The 26108-nt window shown below is 42.3% G+C and overlaps 1 protein-coding gene across 6 annotated transcripts in view; it reads right to left on the reverse strand.

The window, feature by feature from the left end:
• Nucleotides 1-26108, reverse strand: part of LOC125453796 (zinc finger protein Helios-like) — a 231551-nt gene that overhangs the window by 135919 nt on the left and 69524 nt on the right. For 4 of the 6 annotated variants that reach the window (XM_059647047.1, XM_048533748.2, XM_059647041.1 and 1 more), the window contains exon 1: nucleotides 19222-19732. The exons of 1 other annotated variant lie outside the window; for it this stretch is intronic. In XM_059647047.1, the coding sequence (XP_059503030.1) occupies nucleotides 19222-19278 (57 nt within the window). In that variant the 5' untranslated portion in view covers nucleotides 19279-19732. Of the gene's footprint in view, nucleotides 1-19221; nucleotides 19733-26108 lie in introns of those variants that run through there. One more of the 6 variants, XM_059647046.1, reaches the window with a different exon arrangement.

Consider the following 26108-nt stretch of genomic DNA (forward strand, 5'->3'; position numbering starts at 1 on the left):
TGAACGAGTTGATTGAAAATATCTATCTTTCCTTAGATAAGGGCACTGAAACTGTATATACTACTGTCGGTGAGGTCTCAAAACAACAACTGCAGCAACACAGTTTTACACCAAATACAAATCCTCTTGTCTTGAAGTCAAATGTACTTTTGCCATCCTAACTGGTTGCTGCATGAGCAAGGAAACCCTGGTCTTTCTGAAACCCCACACTGCTCAACTTCTCACTATTTAATAAATATTCTATTCTTTGGGCTTCTTTGTACCAAAATGAATAATTTCACACTTAACGTCCATTCTACCAAGTTCCAGCCCTTTCAGAAGTTAGGCTGGCTAAACAGTCAGAGTATTGTGGACTAGTGTTGTGCATTGGGGTCAAGTGGTAATCTCGACACAGCTGACTCAGAGAATAGCCCAGGGAAATTAAAAATTCCAAAGGGGATTTTGGTTGCATTTAGAACCTTCTGAGAAAGCCCTATAAAGGAAATTTCTGGAGGTCCCACTCACTGAAGCTTCATAGTTACCCAGGAAATATCACAGAAGTAAAAACCTGTTAGCGTTAAACTGAACCCTGAAGCCCATAGGTCCTGTCCCTCCCCTTGACACCCACCCCAGGCATGATACTTCCACCCCACCAAAAGTAACACCCCCTACTACCTCCTTCGCTTTCCTCCCCACCTAGCCTCAAACTGTCCCTGCCCAGCACCAGATATGACATCCTGTCACCATGAGACTTCTTCCATCCCTGACTTGATACCTTGCACTTAACAAAGGACCAGACACCCAATCCTCTCACCTGGCCCTTGAGCTACCCTAAGTATCTACCTACCATTCTATACCCCTCAACTAGTCACCTTATCCCCTACTCCCCTCAACTATCCTGCACCCAAAGTCCCACCCATCTGGCACACTAAGCCCCATAATCCCTCCTCTACGTGACACCCTTCCCCTATACATTTTCATAGTAGCTGTCAAAGTTAATGGCTGTGCTGCTGAACATTTAGTTCACACAACATAGCAGACTTACTGCCTCAAAACTGTGTGATTTCAACACAGATCCTTCCCCCCTCCCCTGTTGTCTACGAGGACTCCTGGACAGATTTCACCTATTTTGCAATGGTAGGCTTCGGTCTTGGAATTTCCAGAATAGAAGCCATCTAAACGTATCTTTGTATTTTTTAGTCTGATCAGGTTCAGAAATGAGGTTTCTGACCCTGATCAGACTTTCTAAGCCATTAGGTTCCATCTACCATGTTCCAGCCTATTCACTTAACCCCAAGCCCTCCTTGCATCCTCTTCATAACTTTTGTTCCCATCCATTTGTGTCATCAAAAAATATTAAAATTGGTCCGATATTTAAATCATTTAACTTGACTGTGGACTGCTGCAGGCCTAGTAATAATCCTTGCGGCACCCAAATAGTAATAGCCAGCTATCCTGAGAATGATCCACTTATTCCTATTCTCTGATTGTCTTTAACCAGTTTCATTCCACACTAGTACACATTCCTCAATCTTAGGCTAATTATGTGCTTTTTTAAAAAAACAACCTGTGTGTGATCCCAGCAAAAGTCTTCCAAAAATCTAAACACACAACATTCACGGGTTCTGTTTTATTTCTATTGCAGGAACATCCTGATTTGCCTTTCGTAAATTCACGTTGACTCCTCCTAATATTACCATTGTTGTCATAAATGTCCAATGAATTGATCTTTAACAGATTCCAACACTTTCCCTACTAACAGTGTCAAATGTAGTTCTCCATCCTTCCTCTTCCTACCGTTTTGAACAGTATAGCAACATTACTAGTAAGCAGAAAAGGTAATTACCAACGTATTCTCTCTCTAGCCATCTCCCTCAGTACGGTGGGGTGAAGCTCACCCGCTCAACTATTTGTCAACCTTTGCAAAACTACTTCTTACTAAGATAACAAGGTGTAGAGCTGGATGAACACAGCAGACTAAACAGCATCGAAGGAGCAGGAAAGCTGACGTTTTCGGTCCCATTATCTCTACTTCTTATAAATGTCTTTTAGCTTCTCAGTTTCATGATTCCCCTAGTCACCTAGTATTTCCTTGAGATTTTGTGTTTTTTCTTATAATGTTGCAATGTTGGCTCTACCATAGCTTCAACACACTCAACTGCCATACTGAGGTGAATGTAGCTCTCCATTTTGTGTTTTTTGATGATTAGTAATGAGCGGTAAATGGGCTACTGGAGCAGCAAAACCATCCATTCCTATGTAGCTCCCAACTGAATGCGTTAGAAATGATGGACTTAGCAAGTGGAGTTTAGCAAGCCACACCCACCTAGAGTCCCCAGTTTGATGACAGTCTCGGCCTGCACAGTAGAGCTCTAGGAGAAAGGAAATATCACCACTTCCTCAGAATCTCAGATTCCCTACTCTGCGGAAGCAGGCCATTTAGCCCATCACGTCCACACAATTCTCTGAAGACCATCCCATCCAGACCCACCCCTCTAACTTATCCATACAACCCTGCCTTTCCCATGGCCAATCCACCTAGCCTGTACATCCCTGGAAACAATGGGCAGTTTAACATGGCCTATCCATCTAATTTGCATACCTTTAGACTGTCTGAGGAAACTGCAGCACCTGGGGAGAATGTGCAAACTCCACACAGACAATCACTTCAGGGTATAGTTGAATCTGTGTCCCCGGTGCTGTAAGGCAGCAGTGCTAATCACTGAGCCACCGTGCCCAGAATGGGAGATTTGTATCCTCCCTTCTGCAGTTTCAGGATAGCAATAATAATTAATGAGGAGACCAAAGTTCAAAATGATATCATCAAAAATATAAAGAGAAAGCAAGAGAGATAGATAAAAAGGGATTGTAGACAGTTTATGGGGTGAAAGGGTGCTGCACAGGTGCACTATTAGTACAAACAAAATAGTCCTAGTAGGGTGAGAAGGCTTCATTCAGGACAGCCAAAATGACCTGGGCACAGGCTACACCAGGTCTCAGCAATGGGCTTCAAGAGACTCTTCACCCAAGATGTCTAGCTGTCCCAAGATAGGGGACGGGGGTGGCAGTGTTGGTGGCTCCTTCATTAACATGTATAGCCTAGGCACTTAACTGTACACAATCACTCCATCCCCAACAATCTCTCTTCCAGCCTGCCACCTTTCTTGCCAGTTACATAGCAACAGCTTGGTAGAAAGATGCTTAATGCAACAAACGCTTGATTCAAACGTTCTTTCTTTTTCCCCTTTGTTCTTCTCCATATTCTTTTGTCACAAAGTTTCATGCCGATATTTGAGAGTTTGGGTTCCAGGCAGACTGGTTAAGGCGGCAAATTGTCAGAACAATCTTCAGGCTTAGTCATAATATGTAGTAATGTGTTTTAAAGGAGTCTAAGTATTGTGATAAATAGTAATCTGGGATATGCCAGGCTCAAATATTATTATTATTGAAAGTATATTCTATCCATATGCTTCTTCCTGTGTCTCTCCTTACACGTTAACCCTATTCACACTGTGCTAATTATGTCCAGTGGGGAGAAGCTCCAAGATGTCATTGCATATCTGCTCCAAGGTCCTCAGGCCCATGCAAAACACACAGTAAATGTTACTTTTCCTGAATGTTGCTTCCTCTTCCCACCCCTTGCAACACGGGGAGTCAGCACCTGGGTATTATGGCCGAGGAAGGGACACTACCACTGTACTACAAGAGTCCGCTAAACACACATCAGAAGTACAATATTCATTTTCCTAATTAAACCTGTTCAAAGATGGTAAGACACACCCATGGAGCAGGTAGGGCTTGAAAATAGCCTCCTTACTCAGAGATACAAACACTATCATTGCACCACAAGAAATCCTCTTTTGTAGTTTTTTTTTAAGATTAACCTATAAAGGGTTGCTTTTTAACATCTCTGGAATCATGAGACAGAAATCAGGAACTCCTGACTTGGGGTAGGGACACCTATCACTCTATCGTGAGAACCCCTTCACATATCAGGCGTAGATACTTATCAACCTGCTCCAGAGATGTTATGATACATATCTGGAGCAGGTGAGATTTGAACACGGGGTCTTTTGGCTCAGAGACAGAGACAGTTCCACCCACGACCCACACATCAGAAGTATGAATCTTCAGTTAATATTATATGTGCTAAATTGCTCCCTAATGTCTTGGGATGTGCAGGCTAGGTGGATTAACACAGTAAATTTGGGGTAAGGTAGAGTGGGGTGGGATGGCCTTTCGAGGATCTGTGCAGACATGACAGGCAGAGTGGCCTCTTCCTGCACTGTAGAGATTCTATGAATGTCTGTCACCTATCTACAATCAAGTACAAATAATATACAGTTTTAAAACACGCTGGCATCCATTGTAAAGAGCAGTTACTGGAATATAAATATCAAACTTCTTCCAGACTGAAACATGAGGTCTGCATTAGTATCAGAGATAATGGGAACTGCAGATGCTGGAGAATTCCAAGATAACAAAATGTGAGGCTGGATGAACACAGCAGGCCAAGCAGCATCTCAGGAGCACAAAAGCTGACATTTCGGGCCTAGACCCTTCATCAGAGAGGGGGATGGGGAGAGGGAACTGGAATAAATAGGGAGAGAGGGGGAGGCGGACCGAAGATGGAGAGTAAAGAAGATAGGTGGAGAGAGTATAGGTGGGGAGGTAGGGAGGGGATAGGTCAGTCCAGGGAAGACGGACAGGTCAAGGAGGTGGGATGAGGTTAGTAGGTAGATGGGGGTGCGGCTTGGGGTGGGAGGAAGGGATGGGTGAGAGGAAGAACCGGTTAGGGAGGCAGAGGCAGGTTGGACTGGTTTTGGGATGCGGTGGGTGGGGGGGGGGGAAGAGCTGGGCTGGTTGTGTGATGCAGTGGGGGGAGGGGGCGAACTGGGCTGGTTTAGGGATGCAGTGGGGGAAGGGGAGATTTTGAAACTGGTGAAATGATGACATGTCCATCATGGGCCTCCTGCACTGCCACAATGATGCCACCCGAAGGTTGCAGGAACAGCAACTCATATTCCGCCTGGGAACCCTGCAGCCATATGGTATCAATGTGGACTTCACCAGTTTCAAAATCTCCCCTTCCCCACTGCATCTCTAAACCAGCCTAGTTCGTCCCCTCCCCCCACTGCACCACACAACCAGCCCAGCTCTTCCCCCCCAACCCACTGCATCCCAAAACCAGTCCAACCTGTCTCTGCCTCCCTAACCGGTTCTTCCTCTCACCCATCCCTTCCTCCCACCCCAAGCCGCACCCCCATCTACCTACTAACCTCATCCCACCTCCTTGACCTGTCCGTCTTCCCTGGACTGACCTATCCCCTCCCTACCTCCCCACCTATACTCTCTCCACCTATCTTCTTTACTCTCCATCTTCGGTCCGCCTCCCCCTCTCTCCCTATTTATTCCAGTTCCCTCTCCCCATCCCCCTCTCTGATGAAGGGTCTAGGCCCGAAACGTCAGCTTTTGTGCTCCTGAGATGCTGCTTGGCCTGCTGTGTTCATCCAGCCTCACATTTTGTTATCTTAGGTCTGCATTAGTGTTCAGTTTAGATAACTTCAATTGAAGGAAAGAGGTGCTCAGATTCAATTCCACTTTGCCTCCTCCCTCCATCATAATGTCAGACATGAAGATGTTTGCTAATAATCATTGATGTTCAACTCCATTCATGACTTCACATTCCGAAGCAGTCCATGCCCAAATGTAGCAATACTACAATATCGAGGCTTGAACGTGCAAAAGACAAATAATACAAATGCGAGGTAATGTTTGTGGATGTAGTCCCAATAAAGAAGGGTGCTTTATCCTTCATGGTGCAAAATATCTTGAGTGTTGTTCGAGCCAGGCTCATCCAGGCAAGTGGGGAATAGTCCTTCACATTCCTGATGTGTGCATTGTAGTTAGTGAACAGGCTATAGGGAATCAAGGGGTAAGTTACTCACTGTAATATTCCTAGGCTCTGACTTCTTCATGTTGCCATGGTATTTATATGACTAGTCCAGTTCAGGTCAGTGGCAACGGGAACCCACAGGATGCTGATAGTGGGGAACTCACCTACAGTGGTATCATTGAATATGAAAGGATGACGTTTAGATTGTTTCAGAGATAATGGGAAATGCAGATGCTGAAGAATCCAAAATGACAAAGTGCAGAGGTGGATGAACACAGCAGCCCAAGCAGCATCTTAGGAGCACAAAAGCTGACGTTTCGGGCCTAGATCCTTCATCAGAAAAGGGGGAGGGGGAAGACAGTTCTGAAATAAATAGGGAGAGAGATGGAGGCAGATTGAAGATGAATAGAGGAGAAGATAGGTGGAGAGGAGACAGACAAGTTAAAGGGGCGGGGATGGAGCCAGTAGAGTTGAGTGTAGGTGGGGAGGTAGGGAGGGGATAGGTCAATCCGGGGAAGACAGACAGGTCAAGGGGTTGGGATGAGGTTAGTAGGTAGGGAATGGAGGTGCAGCTTGAAGTGGGAGAAGGGGTTAGGTGAGAGGATGAACAGGTTAGGGAGGCGGGGACGAGCTGGGCTGGATTTGGGATGCAGTGGGGGGGAGGGGAGATTTTGAAGCTTGTGAAATCCACATTGATACCATTGGGCTGCAGGGTTCCCAAGCGGAATATGAGTTGCTGTTCCTGAAACCTTCGGGTGGCATCGTTGTGGTACTGCAGGAAGCCCAGGATGGACATGTCGTCTAAGGAATGGGAGGGGGAGTTGAAATGGTTCGCGACTGGGAGGTGCAATTGTTTATTGCGAACCGAGTGTAGGTGTTCTGCAAAGCAGTCCTCAAGCCTCTGCTTGGTTGCCCCGATGTAGAGGAGGCCACAACGGGTATAGCGGATGCAGTATTACACATTGGCAGATGTGCAGGTGAACATCCGCTTGATGTGGAAAGCCATCTTGGGGCTTGGGATGGGGGTGAGAGAGGAGGTGTGGGGGCAAATGTAGCACTTCCTGCGGTTGCAGGGGAAAGTGCTGGGTGTGTTGGGGTTGGAGGGGAGTGTGGAGCGGAAAAGGAAGTCATGGAGAGAGTGATCCCTCTGGAAAGCAGACAAGGATGGGGATGGAAAAATGTCTCTGGTGGTGGGGTTGGATTGCAGATGGCGGAAGTGTCAGAGGATGACGCGTTGGATCCAGAGGTTGGTGGGTTGATATGGGAGAACGATGGGGATTCTCTTTTGGCAGTTATTGCGGGGACGCAGTGTGAGGGAGGAGTTGCGGGAAATGTGGGAGACACGGTTGAGGGCGTTCTCGACCAATGTTGGGGGGGGGGGTGGTGTTGCAGTCCTTGAAGAACGAGGGCATCTGGGATGTATGGGAGTGGAATACTTCATCCTGGGAGATGTGGGGGAGGCGAAGGAATTGGGAATAGAATATGGAATTTTTGCAGGAAAGTGGGTGGGAGGAGGTGTATTCTAGGTAGCTGTGGGAGTCGGTGGGCTTGAAATGGATATGTTTCTAGGTGGTTGCCTGCAACGGAGACAGAGAGGTCCAGGAAGGTGAGGGATGTGTTGGAGATAGTCCAGGTGAACTTGAGGTTGGGGTGGAAGGTGTTGGTGAAGTGAATGAACTGTTCAAGCTCCTTGTGGGAGGTGCCGCTGATATAGTCATCAATGAAACAGAGGAAGAGGTGGGGTTTGGGGCCAGTGTAGGTGCGGAAGAGGGATTGTTTCAGATTGTCTGCTGGTCAGTGTCAGCTCAAGTCTGGTTATTCTTGAGGTCTTGCTACATCTGATTGCTTCAGAATCTGAGGAGCCACAAATGTGCAGAACATTGAAGGTTGTACAACAAGTATCTCCATTTCTGACTTGATGATGATGGGAAGGTCATTGCTGGAGCAGCTAAAGATGGGTGGGCCAAGAACAATACCCTAAGGACTCCTGCACAGTTGTCCTAAGTTGAGATGGCTGACCACCAAGAAGCGTAACCATCTTCCTTTGTGGTAGGTATGACTCCAATCAGCAAAGTGTTTATCCTCTGACTCCCATTCGTGCCACATTTGCTCGTATGTGGCCTTAATATCAACAGCATCCCTCATTTCATTTCACATCTGGAATTTAGCTCTTTTGTCCATGTTGGCATAAAGGTTGTAATAAGGTCAGGAGCTGATGGGCTCTGGTGGAACTGAAACTGAGCATCAGTGAGGTTATTGATAAACAAGTGCTAATTGATAGCACTGTCGTTGACACCTACCTTCACGTAATTGATATTCAAGGGTAGACAGCAGTGACGAGATGGATTTGTCTTCCTTTTCATATATAGGACATACCTGGGTAGTTTTCTATGTTGTCTGTTTGATACCAGCTTTGTATATGTATAGGAACAGCATGGCTAGACATGGAGAATGTCATCAGTACAATGCCCAGTCTTGTCAGGGTAGGTCTCATAATGTCTGCAGTATCCAGTGACTCCAGCCATTTTTTGTCATCTCACAGAGTGAAAACTAGCATCTGTGTTGCTGGGAACCTTAGGAAGTGGTCAAGATTGATAATCTACATGGTATTTCTGGCTGAAGATTGATTTAAATAGCTCAGCCTGCACTTTTGCACTAATTTGTTGGGCTTCCCCATCTTGTCTATGATTTGTTATTTATGCTGATTGGCAAGTACGTTGGCCTGTTTTGATTTCATTAAGTTGTCACTTTAGTTTCAGGTATGCTTGGTGCTGCTCCTTGGGTACCTTTATGCGCTCCTCAGAGAACCAATGCAGATCCCCTGACTTGTTGCTAATAGTCACACGGGGAATATACCTGGCTGTGAGGTTGCAGACAGTGTTAGAATACAGTTTTGCTGTTGCTGATAGCTCACAACATCTCATGAATGCTCTATCTTGGGTTGCTAGATCTATTCTAAATCCATTGCACTTTGAATAGTTATAGTGCCACACAACCTGATTCTGGGTATCCTCAACGTGAAGATGTGACTTTGTCTCCACAAAGACGGTGTGGTGGTCACTTTTACTGATACTGTCATGGACAGAGGCATATACAGCAGGTAAACTGGTGAGAAGGAGGTGAAATATATTTTTCCTTTTATTGATTCCCTCCCGACCAGCCGCAGATCCAGTGTGGCTATTTTCTTTAGGATTCAACCAGCTCAGTCAGTAGAGGTGCTGCAAAGCCACTCTTGTGGTCAACATTGATATCCCCACTCTCAGAACATTCTGCGCCCTTTTCACCCTCCATGCTTCCTTCAAGTGGTTTCCAAATTGAAGGAGGACTGATTGATTGTCAGTGGGGCAGGTATTTTGTATTATCAGCAAAACGGCAAGATCAGCTCATGTTGCAACCAATTCCATGGAACTTTCTAGGCAAGGAGTCAATGTTGCAAACTCCCACAGCAATATACAGACCACTGTGCTACCATAATGCTCAGTTTGTCCTGTTAGTGGGACAGAACATATCCTGGGATGGTGATGGTTGTGTCTGGGATATTGTAGGATATGATTCCATGAGGATAACTACAATCATGCTGTTGCTCAACCGGTCTCTCAGACAGCTCTCCCAATTTTGGTATGAGTCCGGCAATATTAGTAAGGAGGACATTACTGAGGTTGTCATTGTTTCTGCTGCTTTCGGTGATGCAAGATTATCTGCCTGGTATCATTCATTTTTTGAGACTGTTTATTGATTTGTACAACTGAATGGCTTGCTAGGCCAAGTTGGTGGGTACTTAAGATTCAAATAATGTTGGTTTGGAGTCACATAAAGGCCAGACCAGATAAAGACAGCAGTTTCCAATCCTTAAAAGGACATTTATGAGCCAGAAGGATTTTTCAAACTATTGAGAATACTTTCATTGCCAGAAAATTGTTGTAACAATGTTGTAATAAATTTTTTGACTTTTAAATATTTATATCCTTGTGTGTTTTGAAGCTTCAAAGATTCAATCACGTCAAATTTAAAATTATAGTTATTTGATGCATTAAAGCAAATTCAATATTTCTTGTTCAAAAGAAAATATCTTCCTTCTAATTTTTCTGATTTCATTTTGTTCTGATATTTTAATAAAGAGTCCCCAACCATCTCCTGTTCTCTCTAAGTAACACTTGTAAGTAAATGATTTGATAGCTACTAGCCACATTGTAGTGTTTTCTTTACATGGCCATTGACCACGTTTAAGTTCAGGGTCCAGAGTTGTAATGGGCTGTTTGATGATATGGGGATCACCTTTTGCTTTAATTTTGCCCTAATCAGATTACAATAAAACTAGCACATGAGTGAGAGTTACAGGCCGGCAATTAATAGTAGGACCATAACAAGATCCCATCTACGTCTTGATCAAGATAACAAAGTGTGGAGCTGGATGAACACAGCAGGTCAAGCAGCATCTCAGGAGCACAAAAGCTGACATTTCGGGCCTAGACCCTTCATCAGAGAGGGGGATGGGGAGAGGGAACTGGAATAAATAGGGAGAGAGGGGGAGGCGGACCGAAGATGGAGAGAAAACAAGATAGGTAGAGAAGACAGTATAGGTGAGGAGGTAGGGACGGGAAAGGTCAGTCCAGGGAGGATGGACAGTTCAAGGAGGTGGGGTGAGGTGGTAGGTAGGAAATGGAGGTGTGGCTTGAGGTGGGAGGAAGGGATGGGTGAGAGGAAGAACAGGTTAGGGAAGCAGAGACAGGCTGGGCTGGTTTTGGGATGCAGTGGGGGGAGGGGAAGAGCTGGGCTGGTTTTGGAATGCAGTGGGGGAAGGGGAGCTTTTGAAGCTTGTGAGGTCCACATTAATACCATTGGGCTGCAGGGTTCCCAAGCGGAATATGAGTTGCTGTTCCTGCAACCTTCGGGTGGCATCATTGTGGCACTGCAGAAGGCCCATGATGGACATGTCATCTGAGGAATGGGAGGGGGAGTTGAAATGGTTCGCGACTGGAAGGTGCAGTTGTTTGTTGCGAACCGAGCGGAGGTGTTCTGCAAAGCGGTCCCCAAGCCTCCGCTTGGTTTCCCCAATGTGCGTCTTGATCAAAGTACTTTAAGTGGCAGTTAATCTAAATTTAATTTGCCTTTCAAGTTTTTGCCATATACAAAAGGCCTTCTGGTCTATTTCAATACATCCAAAAACAAAATTAGATGGTTGACAGTGAATTGCAACATAATCGTTCGAACATTCAAAAACTGATTGGGGAAGACTGGTCACAGGTAAAGGCACATCTGGTAAATGGGAGGCCTTCAAAAGTGAGATAATGAGAGTTCAGGAAAAGCATGTTCCTGTTAGTGTGAAGGGCAAGACTGGCAGGAGAAGAAAAAAACAATGGATAAGTAGAGATATTGAGATTCTGGTCAAGGAAAAGAAGAAATCATATGCCAGGTATAGACAGCTGGGATCAAGTGAATCCCTTGAGTAATACAGGGGGTTTAGGAGTACAGTTAGGAAGGAAATCAGGATAGCCAAAAAGGGACATGAGATAGCTTTGGCAGATAAGGCTAAAGAGAATCTACGAGTATATAAAGGTAAAAAGAATAACTAGGGAGAGAACAGGTCCCTTAAAGATCAGCAGGGGCATCAGTGTGTGGAGCCACAGGGTGAGATCCTAAACAAATATTTTGCATCTGAATTTAGTGAAGAAACACATGGAAGCTAGAGAACTCAGGGGGATAAATACTGATGTCTTGAAAAGACCAAATTGCAGAAAAGGATGGACTGGAGGTCTTCAAATGCATAAATAGACAATTTCCCAGGATCTGGTCAAGTGTATCCCGAGAAATTTTGGGAAGCTAGGGATGAAATTGCCGGGCCCCAGCAGAGATATTTGTATCCTTGGTAGTCATGGGGGAGGTGTCAGAAGACTGGGAGTTGGCTAATGTGGTGTCATTATTTAAGAAATGCTCAAGGATAAGTCAGGGAACTACAGACTGGTGAGCCTGAGGTCAACGGTGGGTAAGTTGTTGGAGGGGATTCTGACAGACTGGATCTACATTCATTTGGAAAGGCAAGGACTGATTAGGGATAGTCAGAATGTCTCCAAGTATGGGAAATCACACCTCACAAACTTGACTGTACTTTTTTGAAGGGGAGACCAAGAAGATAGAGCCACTGGGTCACACAGCACAGAAACTGACCCTTTGGTCCAACTTATCCGTGCTGAACAGATATCCCAATCTGGCCTGGTCCCTTTTGCCAGGGGGTTTGGCCCATGTCCCTTTAAACCGTTCATATTCACAAACCCATCCAAGTGTCTTTTAAATCTTGTAATTGTACCCACCTCCATCACTTCCTCTGGTAGCTCATTCCATATACACACTACCCTCTGCATGAAAGTTACCACTAAGGTTCTTTTTAAATCTTTCCTCTCTCACCTTAAACTTATGCCTTCTAATTTTGGACTCTCCCACTTCAGGAAAAATATTTTGGCTAATCATCCTATCAATTCCCCTCATGATTTTGTAAGCTTCTATAAGGTCACCTCTCAGCCTCTGATACTCCAGCAGGAAAAACAAGGCCTCTCCTTATAACTCAAACTCTCCCAACTCAGCAACATTCTTGTAAATCGTTTTTGCACCCTACCAGTTTAATAACATCCTTCCTACAGCAGGGTGTCCAGAATTGTACGCAGTACTCCAATTAATATTTAGCAGGTACACTATGTTGTATAAGCATACAGAGTTTCCTATATCTTAATGCTTAGTACATTGAAGAGTATCTGCTACATTTGGGTCCATGATATCTATTCATTTGACATAAACACTGAACTCACATTCACATTTTGTGGCAAATGCAAACTGACTTCATCCAGTTTATGTAGATTGTGAACAGCAATTGTCACAACATCTGGAGTGCTATGGGCTTCCTTAAGGTCCAGTCGTTTGCAAACCTACACCCATGAATAATCTGAGAATTCAACTAATTTCCTTCAAACAACATACTTGACTGCCAACCCAAAAATAATAAAGCTATTCCCGACAACAATATGAAGGAATTCTGAAAGTTAACTGTACCTTTCTATTTTTCAGTATCTTTGAATGTGGCCTGAAATGAGAAAATAACTTTTAAAAGTCAGAGATCATTGAAAAATTGCTGCATTTTTGAAAAGCAAACAACTTGGCACTCATTGTTATGTGAAGTTCACACAACAGCCTGTTGAAGCGGTAGTGTAAATCTTGTTTACAGGTGAAGACAGCTAGAGGCTGTGTAACAACGGAACTTTGGCTGGCAACAAGTAGACAACCGGTCTGTGGATTGGTGACCAGTTATCGATGACAAACAACCTCTGCCAATCAACAACTACATGATTCATTCCCAGGTAAGTGAACAGCTAGGAGGGATGTGAATGTTTGAGACAAACCATTGGATCTCCACAAGGGCAGAAACCATCTCTTTTCTCTGCAGTAAAAAAAAATTAGAGCCTAAAGCCAATTTATTTTTCTTTTAACTGTCATTGTAAGCTGTGACTCTCAACTGGTAAATGAACTAGCCACTTACTCTCTTCAACAAGCAAGTGAAAATAAATGGAGGAGAATCAAACTGCAGCATGCTTGGCAAGCCAACAGAATCATCTCTGTGAACAGGGGCCACTGATTTCCCATCACTGTTGTGAGGAAGGGTCACTGAACTTGGAACTTTAACTATGATTCTTCTTCACATACGCAGCCAGATCTGCTCAGCTTTTCCAGCAACTTCTGGTTTTGTTCCTATCACAGTCTGTCCCTCCACACATCGTCCTATTTCTTTTCCTGTATGTGTATGTACAATGGTGTTTATAAGGGGGTTACGCTTTTAACTAATAGGCTCAAATGTTGATGGTTCAGAATTGTTTGTCTGCAATTTGTATAAAATTTATTTGTAATAAATGGCAATTCTTGTCAAGTGCAGAAACTTGGTCCATGCTTTCTGTCAACTTTGCTCTAAAAGAAAGACAAATTGGCCAATTTTGCATACTTTCATTTAACTTCTGCGATGTGTTTCAGAATTGTGTGGTTTATTGATCATTTCAATCTGCTTACAGGAGCATAATCCTTTTTCTGAAAAGCCAATTTGCTTTCTCACTGTCTTATATCTTTTCTAGGTTATTAAAAACCATATTTCTACGACTAAAGATGTATGAATTTCATGTTTATTGCTAACATAAAAATCTAGGCTGTTTAAGTTTTCTTTCTAGCATCAGAGATGAAAAATTAAACTCTCAGTTTCCAGGTAAACTGTGACAAAAATCATATTCTACTTTGAACATCAGTGAACCTCCAGAAAATAAATAAATATTCAAATAAGCATATTTAAGGAACTGACTGTTAATAATTAGTTGCATCATTCGAAGGACCAAATTGTTAAGGCTGCAATGGCAGTTCCAAAAGTAATGTCTGATCAATTTTCATGAAAAAACAATACAGTCTAGCTAGGTTGGCAGTAAAAGACATTTATAAAATTTAAACACGTGTGCTCCAGAATATTTATTGCTAACATTTAACCTTTAAAGTGGCATATTCCCATCATTTTAAAATCTGATTCAACTATGAAATGGATGATGTCAAAATTTTATTTTACAGATTCTGCAATGATTGAAAATCATACAATGACTGGTATATTACAATCACTCAATTTATAATGTAGTTGTGGTTATTATGAACATGCATCTTCTTGTTATGGATGTAACGCACGTTCATTTCTGAACTTGATTTTCAGTCAACAAAAGGTTAGTAACTTCTGGATTTTTATCTCCCAACTGGGATGAAATTAATTTTTATGATCACACCTGGGCTGAAATTAATGTCTATGAATTCACTCTCCACAAAAAAACCGGCCAATTGTTTGGTCAAAATTTGTAAAAGCTAACTTTGCAGGTTCCTATTTACAATACCTTTCCTACTGCTAACGTTTAACTAGCAGTTCTAACAGTCATAGGGCCTGATTACTTCCTCTTGTTAAATTCCTTGTATAATAAAGCAATTCATACATAAGCAGAACAATATTTTGACTGGGACTGATAAGTCGCAAGCAACATGTATGACATGTGTCAAGCAATGACTGTGTCCTACAAAAGACAGTCTAACCACATCCTGATGATATTCCATGGAATTAGCATCACCATATGTCATTCCATCACCATTGACCAGTAACTCAACTGAACCAGACACATAAATGTTGTCACCGTAAAAGCAGACCAGAAAATACGTATTCTGTAATGATTAAGTCACCTCCTATCCAGCATCTATTAGGTATACTTTGAAGTGTGATGGAACACTGCCTACTTGCCAGAATGAATGCAGCTGTTAAAACATTCAAGAAGCTTGATATGTTTGAGGAGGGAGGTACCTGCTCAATTGACACCCCATCTGCATAATCATAAAAAAGTCACTGTAGATGCAGTGTGTGCCATCTACAAAATGTGCTTCACAACTTACCAATGCTTCTTCAACAGCATCTCTCAAATCCACATTCTCTATTGTCAAGAATGATGAGTTGTCAAAGCATGGAAACACTTAATTGTAAATTCTTTTCCAACTCTCACACCATCATGAATTTGAAATATATCACCATTCTGTCATTGTCACTCGTATCTTCTTGTCTACAGCACCATGGATGTACTCAGATGGCAGTGGTTGAAGGATGCTCACTACCACCTTCACAAAGACATTAGGGGTGGGTAATAAATGCTTCCCTTATCAACAATGCTTACAACCCATGAACAAATAAAAGAACTGGGGTCATGGCTTCCCTCAACTCAAAGAACTATTTGACAGCTAAACTAATGGCTCCCATACTAGCTCTCCCATTCAGGTTTAAACGTCATCAGATCCTGCAACATAATCAATCTGCAGTGCCTTAAGCCAAACTAAAATCATTGACATTTAAGGAACTAACACCTGAAGCAGCTGTACCCATTACTGAAGAAGAGCGCTCACATTGGACTTGAACCATTAATGTATTTATGTAATCTATTTTTTATTCACTATTAATTATTTTCAAAAACAAGCATATTCAATCCCTAGGAACTGCCAATGCTGGAGTCTGAGATAACAAGGTGTGAAGCTGAATGAACACAGCAGGTCAGGCAGCGTCAAAGAAGCAGGAAAACTGACATTTCGGGTTTGGACCCTTCTTCAGAAATGGGGGAGGGAAAGCAGGCTCTGAAATAAATACAGAGAGGGAGGCAATGACAGAAGGTGGATAGAGGAGCATATAGGTGGAGAGAAGATGGACATGTCAAGGAGGTGGGGATGAAGCCAGTAAAGGTGCGTGTAGGTAGGAAGTTGGGATGCAGGTCGGTCAGTGAGAAAGGAGGGGTGGGCAGGTGGGAAGTCGGGGTGGGCGTTGGTCAGTGAGATTCAAAATCTCCCCACTCTCGACCTCATCCTAAGACTAGCCCCTCTCATCCCTGCCTCCTTGGCCAGTCCGTCTTTTCTCCCACCTATCTGCTCCTCCCACCTCACTGATCAATCTGCCAACCCCACTTCCTACCTACCAGCCTCATCCCTGCCTCCTTGACCTCTCCATCTTCCCTTCCACCTACCCGCCCCCTCCCTTCTCACTGATCAACTCCCATTCCAACTCCCTACCTACACTCACCTGTACTGGTTTCATCCCCGCCTTCTTGACCTGTCTGTCTTCTGCTTGACCTTTCTGCTCCTCTACCCACCTTCTATCATCGCCTCCTCCTCCCTCTATTTATCTCAGAGTCCCCTTCCCCTCCCCCATTTCTGAAGAAGGGTCCAGGCCCAAAAGGTCAGCTTTCCTGCTCCTCTGATGCTGCCTGGCATGCTGTGTCATTCCAGCTATACACCTGATTATATTCAATCTCTATTTCTGAAACCTTCATAACTGAAAATTGAGCATTCTTACACCTGTACAAGTTTTTGTCATGCAAGGTCAAGCGAGATCTCTTGCTGTAACTTATTACCTAGCCTGACTATATGGCATACCCTGTCTCAATTCTAGGTCCATTCTACTACTTGCTGTACCCGAAACATCTCAATACTGTCAGAATGCCCCAGAATTAACCAGCATCACTGGCACTGGCCAACATCTCTAAAAGACCATTGTGCACCTCGACAAGCTCTGCAAGTCTGGAAATGCTCTGCATGATATTTGCCCCAGACATGGCATACTTTGAGAAATTGGCTGCTGCTGCATGGAGGTCCTGATGGGCAAGATGATGTAAATGTAGGGCTTTCTCCTCCCCAGGACTGGTAGGGAAGGCCAGGATACAAGACGATGTTAGCTGGGTTCAAAATTTCCACAAGGGTCAGCGCAGTCTCAGCCGTCTGGAGAAAGGTACAGCAATATAGGAAGAAGACAATGACCTACTCCACTCCACCATCATAGCTCCTAACATCTTCTTTCTGATACTTCACATTCACTCTTTGTTATTGCATCTACCTGTCACTAAGGTTTCTACTCAACACACTCACTTATTACTTGCAAATCTTCCCTCTCTCAGTGTCTCCCACCCCAAATACTGAACAACACTAACTGTGCATTTACTGTCATCTCAATCACTTGGGTCATGTTCTCCACATGCACCAAAATAACAGCTGTGCCACCTAACTTCAACGCCCTTATTACTTGCTTCTCTTTCATTCTGGGAGGAAACTAGCCCACAATGGGGCAGAAAGTGTCAAGACAGGTAATGGGCTGCCTGATATTCAGCTATCCATCCTTCGTGTGGAGACAGTTGGGATTCTGATGAGTCTGAGTGGATAACTGACTGTGCCCAAGCGCATGGGCAGGTGTCGGAGGCTGCACTAAGTTACTGTGCCAGGACTCTCTAAGGTTAAACCCCTTGACCTGAGTAAGGACTGTTCATAAGCATGAAAAGCTTCCTAGTTTTATGTCTGCACTAAATGAGGAGGCAATACAGCAGTACTGTAAACCTGGCTGAGGAGCAAGCGCAAAATGGCAGGGCAAGACAAGACAGGGAGTCCCTAAGAAACCAAGTATGCTCAATGTGAGTGCTAAGAGATGAAGTCTTCCCGTCTATGAACTGGGTACACGTTCATGAATGCAAAGTGCCCTTACTGCTGCATTACAATGACAGTTGCTGTTGCACCCAAAGGTGCAGCATTGAATTGCAGAAGCATAATATAAGTGGTTCGGAGGTGTGCCATGAGGTTTCTTAGAGTAACATGTCAGAGGCCAATGTCTGTGAATGTTGGGTGTGTGTGGCCACTGCCCATGGCGCATATCCTGAGATATTAGAGCCTCATGTCCCACAGAGGTCCTTATGAGCAAGTGCTGAGCTGAAGTCACAAGATACTTGCTATGACTTCAATGTCATGAATTCTTTACATCTGGTTTGTTCACAGCCTGTAGTAGGATAGGAAACTGCATATTAAATAAGGAAAGATGTGCAGTTATTAAGATTGTTGACAAGCAACAATTCCCTTTAAACGGCAACTCATGCTGTGTGGCGCGAATCTCATCTTGGCACTTGGAAGTTTGCCTTTTTTTTAAGCTATCAGTTAAACTACCTGATTTAGTGCACAATTCTGCCACATTTCTCGCCAAAGTCCACATCATTCAGACCCCTTTAAAGATTCTTACCAGTATTTCCTTCTTCACAGATGCTGCTGACTTTCTGCAGCACTTTTTTTTATTTCTGATGATAACAATCATTATTGATAAGAACTGAACAATTGTTATAATATTAAAATGTCTCGACAAGAAACAATGACTACATTAGAATCTATCAGATACTTTATATTTGAAATAAATAGTATGGGAAACAAGGTAAAGCGGATAGTTCTGACAGCTGTACGCTTACTGATAGACCGAATGGCTTCTTCAATATTGTGAAATACTAAGATTTTCACAATGCAATCGGATATCATTTAAGGAGTACTCTACAAATTAAATCCTGCAAGATTTTTTTCCCACATGTTGAGCAAGGAGTAATTCCTTAGCAGCACGCACAGCTATCTTTTCCCAAAAATCAACAGAATAGGATACACACCCTAAATTCTTATATATATCCCTTCCATTTTAATTCATGCAAATTTGTTCCAAACAGAATAAATGAAGTGATTGACACAACTTCTGGAGTGTAACGCAACCTTTCTATTCCCAGCCAATTAGGCTTTACACCCACATCTTGATCGTTACAAAATACTTATCAGGCTAGAAAGCTGAAGAAGGTCGCAGACCTGGTGCTGGGTCTCTAATAAAGGCCATTGCCTGATTCGTTGTTCTAGTGATAACACAAAGGAAGAAAGGACATTAATCAAAAAGCAGAATACATTGTTCCTTCTGAGGGAATGCAGATATTCAATGGACTGACTTGGCCTCGCCTCGGTCCTGGAGTAATATTTACCTGCAGAATGAGCTTTTCTCCCCCGGTGAGCGGGTGGCGCACTCCTGTACGCCACATCTTACTGCGATGGCGGCTGCCCCTTGAACACTTCCAGCAGCCAACTGCATCCCAATATCAGGCGGCGCCTCCCCGGGTGGAGGCCGTTGTCAGGGTCGGCTCAGTCCTGAAGGACCGGGCCGGTTTCCTAGTTACAAACGGCTGTAGCCACACGCTTATTCCCGGGTTCCGTACCGCACCACTCCATTATAATTCCCCCCAGGAACTGCAACGTCCAAGTGCGAGGTTACACTTGCTCCAGTTCGTAATTTGAGCCGCAATTCTTATGCTTTTCAATGCAAATGTGAGTTCTGGTCTAACGCTGATAAATATTTTTCTTATCAATACAGTTCGCTAATTTAAGCGTGCAATACAGAATTTTAAAATATCATGTCGAATTTATCGTTGGAACATTATTTCAAGAGCAAGACAAAGGTTGGCAGCTCGGGCAGTGTGTAGGTGCAAAAGGCGAACGTGTGAAGGCTGTTGATTCCATTTGAAAGAAGCTGTATTTCACGTAGTAGAGGCGCACAGATCCGTCTAGCAGTATCATCAAAAAACGAATCTGACATTCGCCTAATGTTTTAAACTAATAAGAGTCAAATTTTATAACGTAGCACACTGCCAGTGCTCAAAAAGCATTAGAGGAAAAGAGATGAATCAAAGAGTGGGCAAGGACTAAACCTGAGGTCGAGAATATCCAAGGAAAATTGTGTGTTATTAAAGAATCGCATGAATTTTAATATTCTAGCATAAGCACTAATTTCAAAATAAAATAATATGACGAAAAAAAGCGACAAGACAAACGGTTTGGACTATACGAGTAAAAAAATCAAGAGTATCAGAACCACAGTCTGTGGACTTTTTTTGAAAAAGGTAGTTTGATAGGACCTCTCCAATATGTTCTCCAGAGGGAAAACCTTTTTTACTTTTGGGGAGCAGCATGTACAATCTGAATTTCGTGAATTCCGTTTATGGATAAATTATCCTAAATAGCGCCAAGTTCCATTCCCCCAGCACGCCTTTGTTCAATGATCTACATTAGCTCCCAGTGAGGCAATCCTTGGATTTTAGAATTCTCATGTTGGTGTTCAACTCCCTCTTTGGCCTCCTCCATTCCTCTAATTTTCTCCAACCCTGAAAACCGCTGTCAACTTTTTCTTCTGGCATCTTATACATTCACTTCTCTAATGGAGGCTGATCTTCGATCATCGAGACCCTAAGCTCTTAAATCTCCCTCTTGAATCTCCTCTGTCCGGAAAGAAGCTGATGGCTATCTACCCCTCAGACCAAGCTTTTAGTCGTCAGTCTTCAGTTTTCGTTGATAACAAAGTGTGGAGCTGGCCAAGCAGCATCTTAGGAGCACAAAAGCTGACGTCGTGTTCAGTTTACGTTGGTTGGCATCTTTTATAATGACTTATTTTGCTAAAGTGTTTTTCTACTTTTTGCAATACTAAAGGCGCCATTTAAATACAGTTTATCAACAATAGCGAGAATATGCCTAAGTGGTAACAATGCCATCTTCTAAGTTTTGTAGCCAATTGTAATATGGAACCAAATTGTAACATTTTCTATTCCGCTAGTCCTCAGGTAAATTACTACATTTCAAACTCAAACCAAGTAACAGGTGCAGATGTTACAAGTTCACAAACCTGACTTGCTGACTGTCTTCCTCTCCGTAGATGCTGTTTAGACTGTCCAACATTTCCATCATTTTCTGCTGTTATTTTCAGATTTCCAGCATTTGCGGTATTTTGCTTTGCATTAGGTGAGGATTGACGAAGGTGTTGCCTAAGTTTTTTGCTATAATTTTAATTGCCGACGTGTTTTATAATTCATGTAATTAGTTATTTAATAGATTTGTACGTAATAATTTTAAAATGAGCTAAACCATTGAAATCGTTTCTACGAACTGATGAATGAATAGAGAATTAACAGTGCAATATTTTTCATGAAAATAAGGGTCAGATTTTACAAGCTGTATTTCAAAATGCAAAAAAAAATTTCTGCTAACAAGACCCAAATCAAAACAGAGCGATCACTTCCGCTAACTGTAGCCACCCAAAAGCCAAAAATGTACTTGCTGGTCCGGACCCAAGCCTGTTCTACAATACGCCTTTCAGGTCCGAAATGGTTTAGTTGAATTCACCAAAAAAAATAAGAACATGCAAAAGTCTGTGTACACACGGGAAATATCGTACATTGTTTACTTGGTTGCCGTTAATTCTAAAACGGCTAATTTACAAACGCCGAAAATCTGGAGAGTATTCGAGGAATAATCTCGTAAATGTAAATCTGATTGTTGGAGGTGACTGGCTTGTTTTCCAATTTGCACCGAAATATTTTGATTAAGACCTTAACTGCAATTTAAATCACTTCTAAAGACTAAAGATTCATATTGTCAAGTAAACGCGAGGATTTAGCAGTAATGGACACGCTGTTCGTAAAATCAAAAACAGCAGTTATGTTCCCTCAATAATTCTTGTGCATGTGTATATGGATCTAAAACTGGTCGATTTTCAAAATTACGTTCACGTACCTTTGGTTTCCTCTTTAGAATCTCTTTAGATTCATTCTACTAATATTTTCAAAGTATTTTCTCGACTGTCTTTCCCCATGTGGAAACTCAATTAAAAAGGTCATAAATGGATGTCACTGAATGAATATTCCTTTGCAATATCATCATCTGCTTTGATCAGCTTTGCATTCAAAATAGAACCTATTCTGTTGAATGATATTTTATTGCAGCGTTGTGGTTTATGGTTTTCCACAAAACTGCACCACACTTAACACAAAACACTGGCCCTTGTGACAAGTACTGTACTTTCCACGTCATGCAGTGGCTGAATACCAACATTTTGTAAGCTTTGCATTGAACTTCTGTGATCTTGAAAGATGATGACCAATGAATCCACTATTTCTTGGTCCATTTGCTTAAAGTATTCTGGATAGAGATTACCGGGCTCTGGGAATTGATCAACTATCAATCTGATAAATTTCCCCAGCACCATTTCCTTGCCAATTAGTTCCATTAGTTCCTCCCTGTAAGAGATTGGAACCAGAGCCAGATGGATCCATTGATTATGAGATCCTTGACTGTGTTTGTTAACCTGGGCCAATAAGGGAGCCCTGGCTGACAGATATAAGGAAGCGTTTCAAGAGTTTGTTCATTCTTGGGACTGGCTCTGAGCTGGCTGGTCAGAGCCTATAAACCCTGTACTTACAAATAAAGGGTGACTTGGTGACAGGATACCAGCCTCCATGCAGCTATCTCACTCCTCCTTATTAGATCATGTCACCAACGTTTTTGGGATGTCATTTGTGCCTTTGTGTTGACAACCAAAACGTGTATTCAATACTTCTCTTCACATATCTATAGAAGTTTTTACAAATGAGTTTGTATGTTGCCCTCAAGTTTATTTCTGTATTTTATTTTCCCATTCTTAAATCAATTCCCTTGTTCTCCTTTGCTGAAATCTAAACTGCTCTCAATCTTCAGGTATGTTGCTTTATTGACTAATTTGCGTGTCTTTTCCTTATTTTTGCCTTGTTAGTTATGGTTGGGCCCAACTTTGTTGTTTTGTTTTTGTGCCGGATAGGAATGAACAATTGTTGTAGTTCTTCCACGTATTCTTTAAATGTTTTCCATTATCTATTCACCATCAATCCTTTGAGTAACATTCCTTAATTTATCATAGCCAGCTCACATCTTATATCATTGTAGTTTCCCTTATTTAGTTTCAGGACCCTTGTCTCAGAATCAACTATGTCACTCTCAATTTTAATGGAGATTTCTATCCTATTACAGTCACTCTTCCCCAAAGGATCTTGCACAACTAGACTGCCATTATTCTTTTGTCATTGCCTAGGTCAGGGTTCAACACCCTGTGACTCCATAATTGCATGCGATTCTTTGCTGTCTGACAGATGGCTGCTGAGTTGCTGTCTGTCAAATACATCTTTAAAATATTGAATACAATGAGTTTTTGGCAGAAACATTTTTAAAAATTGGCTATCCAAGAAATAGTGTACACTGAATGCTTCTCCAGCAAAAATGTCTATTATTCATGGTGTAACAATATCAGCTATGCACAAGGAGGCTAATTATAAAAGAAAGCACTCTGGCCCTGATCTTTTTGAAATTTTTTTCATTTTGATTTTGCCATATGTATGGAATGTGATTCATGGTATCAAACTGTCAGACTTTCAGATGGGGTAGACGCACCAAATGGAGCATTGGTTAATTGCAATGATGATGTGCTTGATGCTGTGCACATGTACAAGCACATTAGTGAAACAAAGAAAGTACACTTGCTTTGGCCCTATGTTAACGCTGTGTTGGTGAGCATACTGTCAAGTGCAGCAGATAAATCATTGAAGAACAAATATACTCTTGCTCTTGTTTTGAGGCTACTTTCGAAATTACTGCAAAGAAAAGTATTGAAAAGGAGACAGTGGGAATGATGATTAATGGGCTAATTCATTCACATTGATCCCAAATTCAGCAGCCACCTGGAGCATCTCATTTGTACTGAGAAATGTGGCAACATGAAATGACATTTTTGAGGAGCTTTTTACCAACAAGCACAGGGCTATGGCTGAAAATTATGCAGCTGGAGATACTCAAAAGAAACTGACAAAAGAGTCGAAGAACAAAGCCGAGAAATCTTAGTACATGTTCATTAAGCAGAGGAAATTATTAGGTAGCTGAAATAATGCTATTTTTGTAGCAAGTCCAGAAATTGTGAAAATGACCACAAATACCATTTTCTAGCAGTGTAGTGATGTAAATTCGCCTCCAGGCTTCTTTAATGCTAGTGATGAATTGTGATGTTGATAATATGTATAAATTTCTCTACAGGTATACAAATTCCAAACAACTTATACAGGAGCTCATTGGCTTGGTGCCGCTAGAAAATCTTCTTCTTTTGTTTTTTTTAAGCTATTACTGACTGCCTAAAAACAAAAGGAACATGGATTAGCAAAGTAATCTTGGTTACTCCTGATGGGTGCCAAACAAAGGGGGCAAACGAAGGGTTGGTTGCAAAGAAGTATTGGTTTACAAAGTGATATAATTTTAATCGCCTAATCTAATATGAAGCACTCTGTGCCCAAATGTTTCCACTATTAAGAAAGTATTAATGGAATTACAGAGCCAGCAAGGGTTTATGAAAGGCAGATAATGTTTAACAAATCTATGAAGTTTTTTGGGAGCACAACTAGTAGAAGAGATAGTAGAGAACCAATGGATGTGTTGTACTTGGATTTCAGAAGGCTTTTAATAAGTCCCTCATAAGAAGTTAGTGGGAAAGATTAAAGCACATGGATTGGGATAATATATTGGTATGGATTGAGAAAAGGAAGCAAGAGTGTTATCAGTAGAGTGCACAGAGATCAATGCTGGTACTTGAACTATTTACAATCTGTATCAATGGCTTGGATGAAGGGCAAAAAAACAACTGCATGTAAGGTACACTAACTGTTGACACAAAGACATTCAGAAAGGATATAAAGACTCTCAGATGCATTTTGATAGGTTAGGTGAGTGGGAAAAAAATCTAGCAGAATGTACAGAATTTGAGAAAATGTGAACTTGCCCACTTTGGCAGGATAAATGGAAAACCTATCCTGGTAATAGCTTGCAAACTCAAAAATGACACAATTGTCTTTACACTCTACTTTCTTTTAAATCATCAATCCTCTATTATGCTAACATGTAATCCCTTACACCATGAGCTCTTATTTTTTGTAGTAACATTTTATGTGGCACCATATCTTGCTTTTTCAAAATTCATGTACACAACACCTAAACGTTTCCCTTTCTGCACCTTGTTTGTCACTTCCTTAAAAGAAGTCTAATAAATTAGTTAAATGAGATTTCCCTTTCAAAAAGTGATGTTGACTCTTGCCTGATTGTATTATGAGTTTTCAAGTACAGTGTAGTCTATTCTAACCTCCTTAATAATAGACTCTAGTTATTTCCCTATGGCAAATGTTAGGCTAACTGGCTTTGTCTTCCTCCTTTCTTGTACAGATTTGTTATATTAGTAATTTCCCAACATAGAACATAGAACATAGAACAGTACAGCACAGAACAGGCCCTTCAGCCCACAATGTTGTGCCGACCATTGATCCTCATGTGTGTGCACCCTCAAATTTCTGTGACCATATGCATGTCCAGCAGTCTCTTAAATGACCCCAATGACCTTGCTTCCACAACTGCTGCTGGCAACGCATTCCATGCTCTCACAACTCTCTGTGTAAAGAACCCGCCTCTGACATCCCCTCTATACTTTCCACCAACCAGCTTAAAACTATGACCCCTCGTGCTAGCCATTTCTGCCCTGGGAAATAGTCTCTGGCTATCAACTCTATCTATGCCTCTCATTATCTTGTATACCTCAATTAGGTCCCCTCTCCTCCTCCTTTTCTCCAATGAAAAGAGACCAAGCTCAGTCAACCTCTCTTCATAAGATAAGCCCTCCAGTCCAGGCAGCATCCTGGTAAACCTCCTCTGAACCCTCTCCAAAGCATCCACATCTTTCCTATAATACGGCGACCAGAACTGGACGCAGTATTCCAAGTGCGGTCTAACCAAAGCTTTATAGAGCTGCAACAAAATCTCACGACTCTTAAACTCAATCCCCCTGTTAATGAAAGCCAAAACACCATATGCTTTCTTAACAACCCTGTCCACTTGGGTGGCCATTTTAAGGGATCTATGTATCTGCGCACCAAGATCCCTCTGTTCCTCCACACTGCCAAGAATCCTATCCTTAATCCTGTACTCAGCTTTCAAATTCGACCTTCCAAAATGCATCACCTCGCATTTATCCAGGTTGAACTCCATC

Source organism: Stegostoma tigrinum, chromosome 7, assembly GCF_030684315.1.
Source record: "Stegostoma tigrinum isolate sSteTig4 chromosome 7, sSteTig4.hap1, whole genome shotgun sequence".
Classification (NCBI taxonomy): Eukaryota; Metazoa; Chordata; class Chondrichthyes; order Orectolobiformes; family Stegostomatidae; genus Stegostoma; species Stegostoma tigrinum.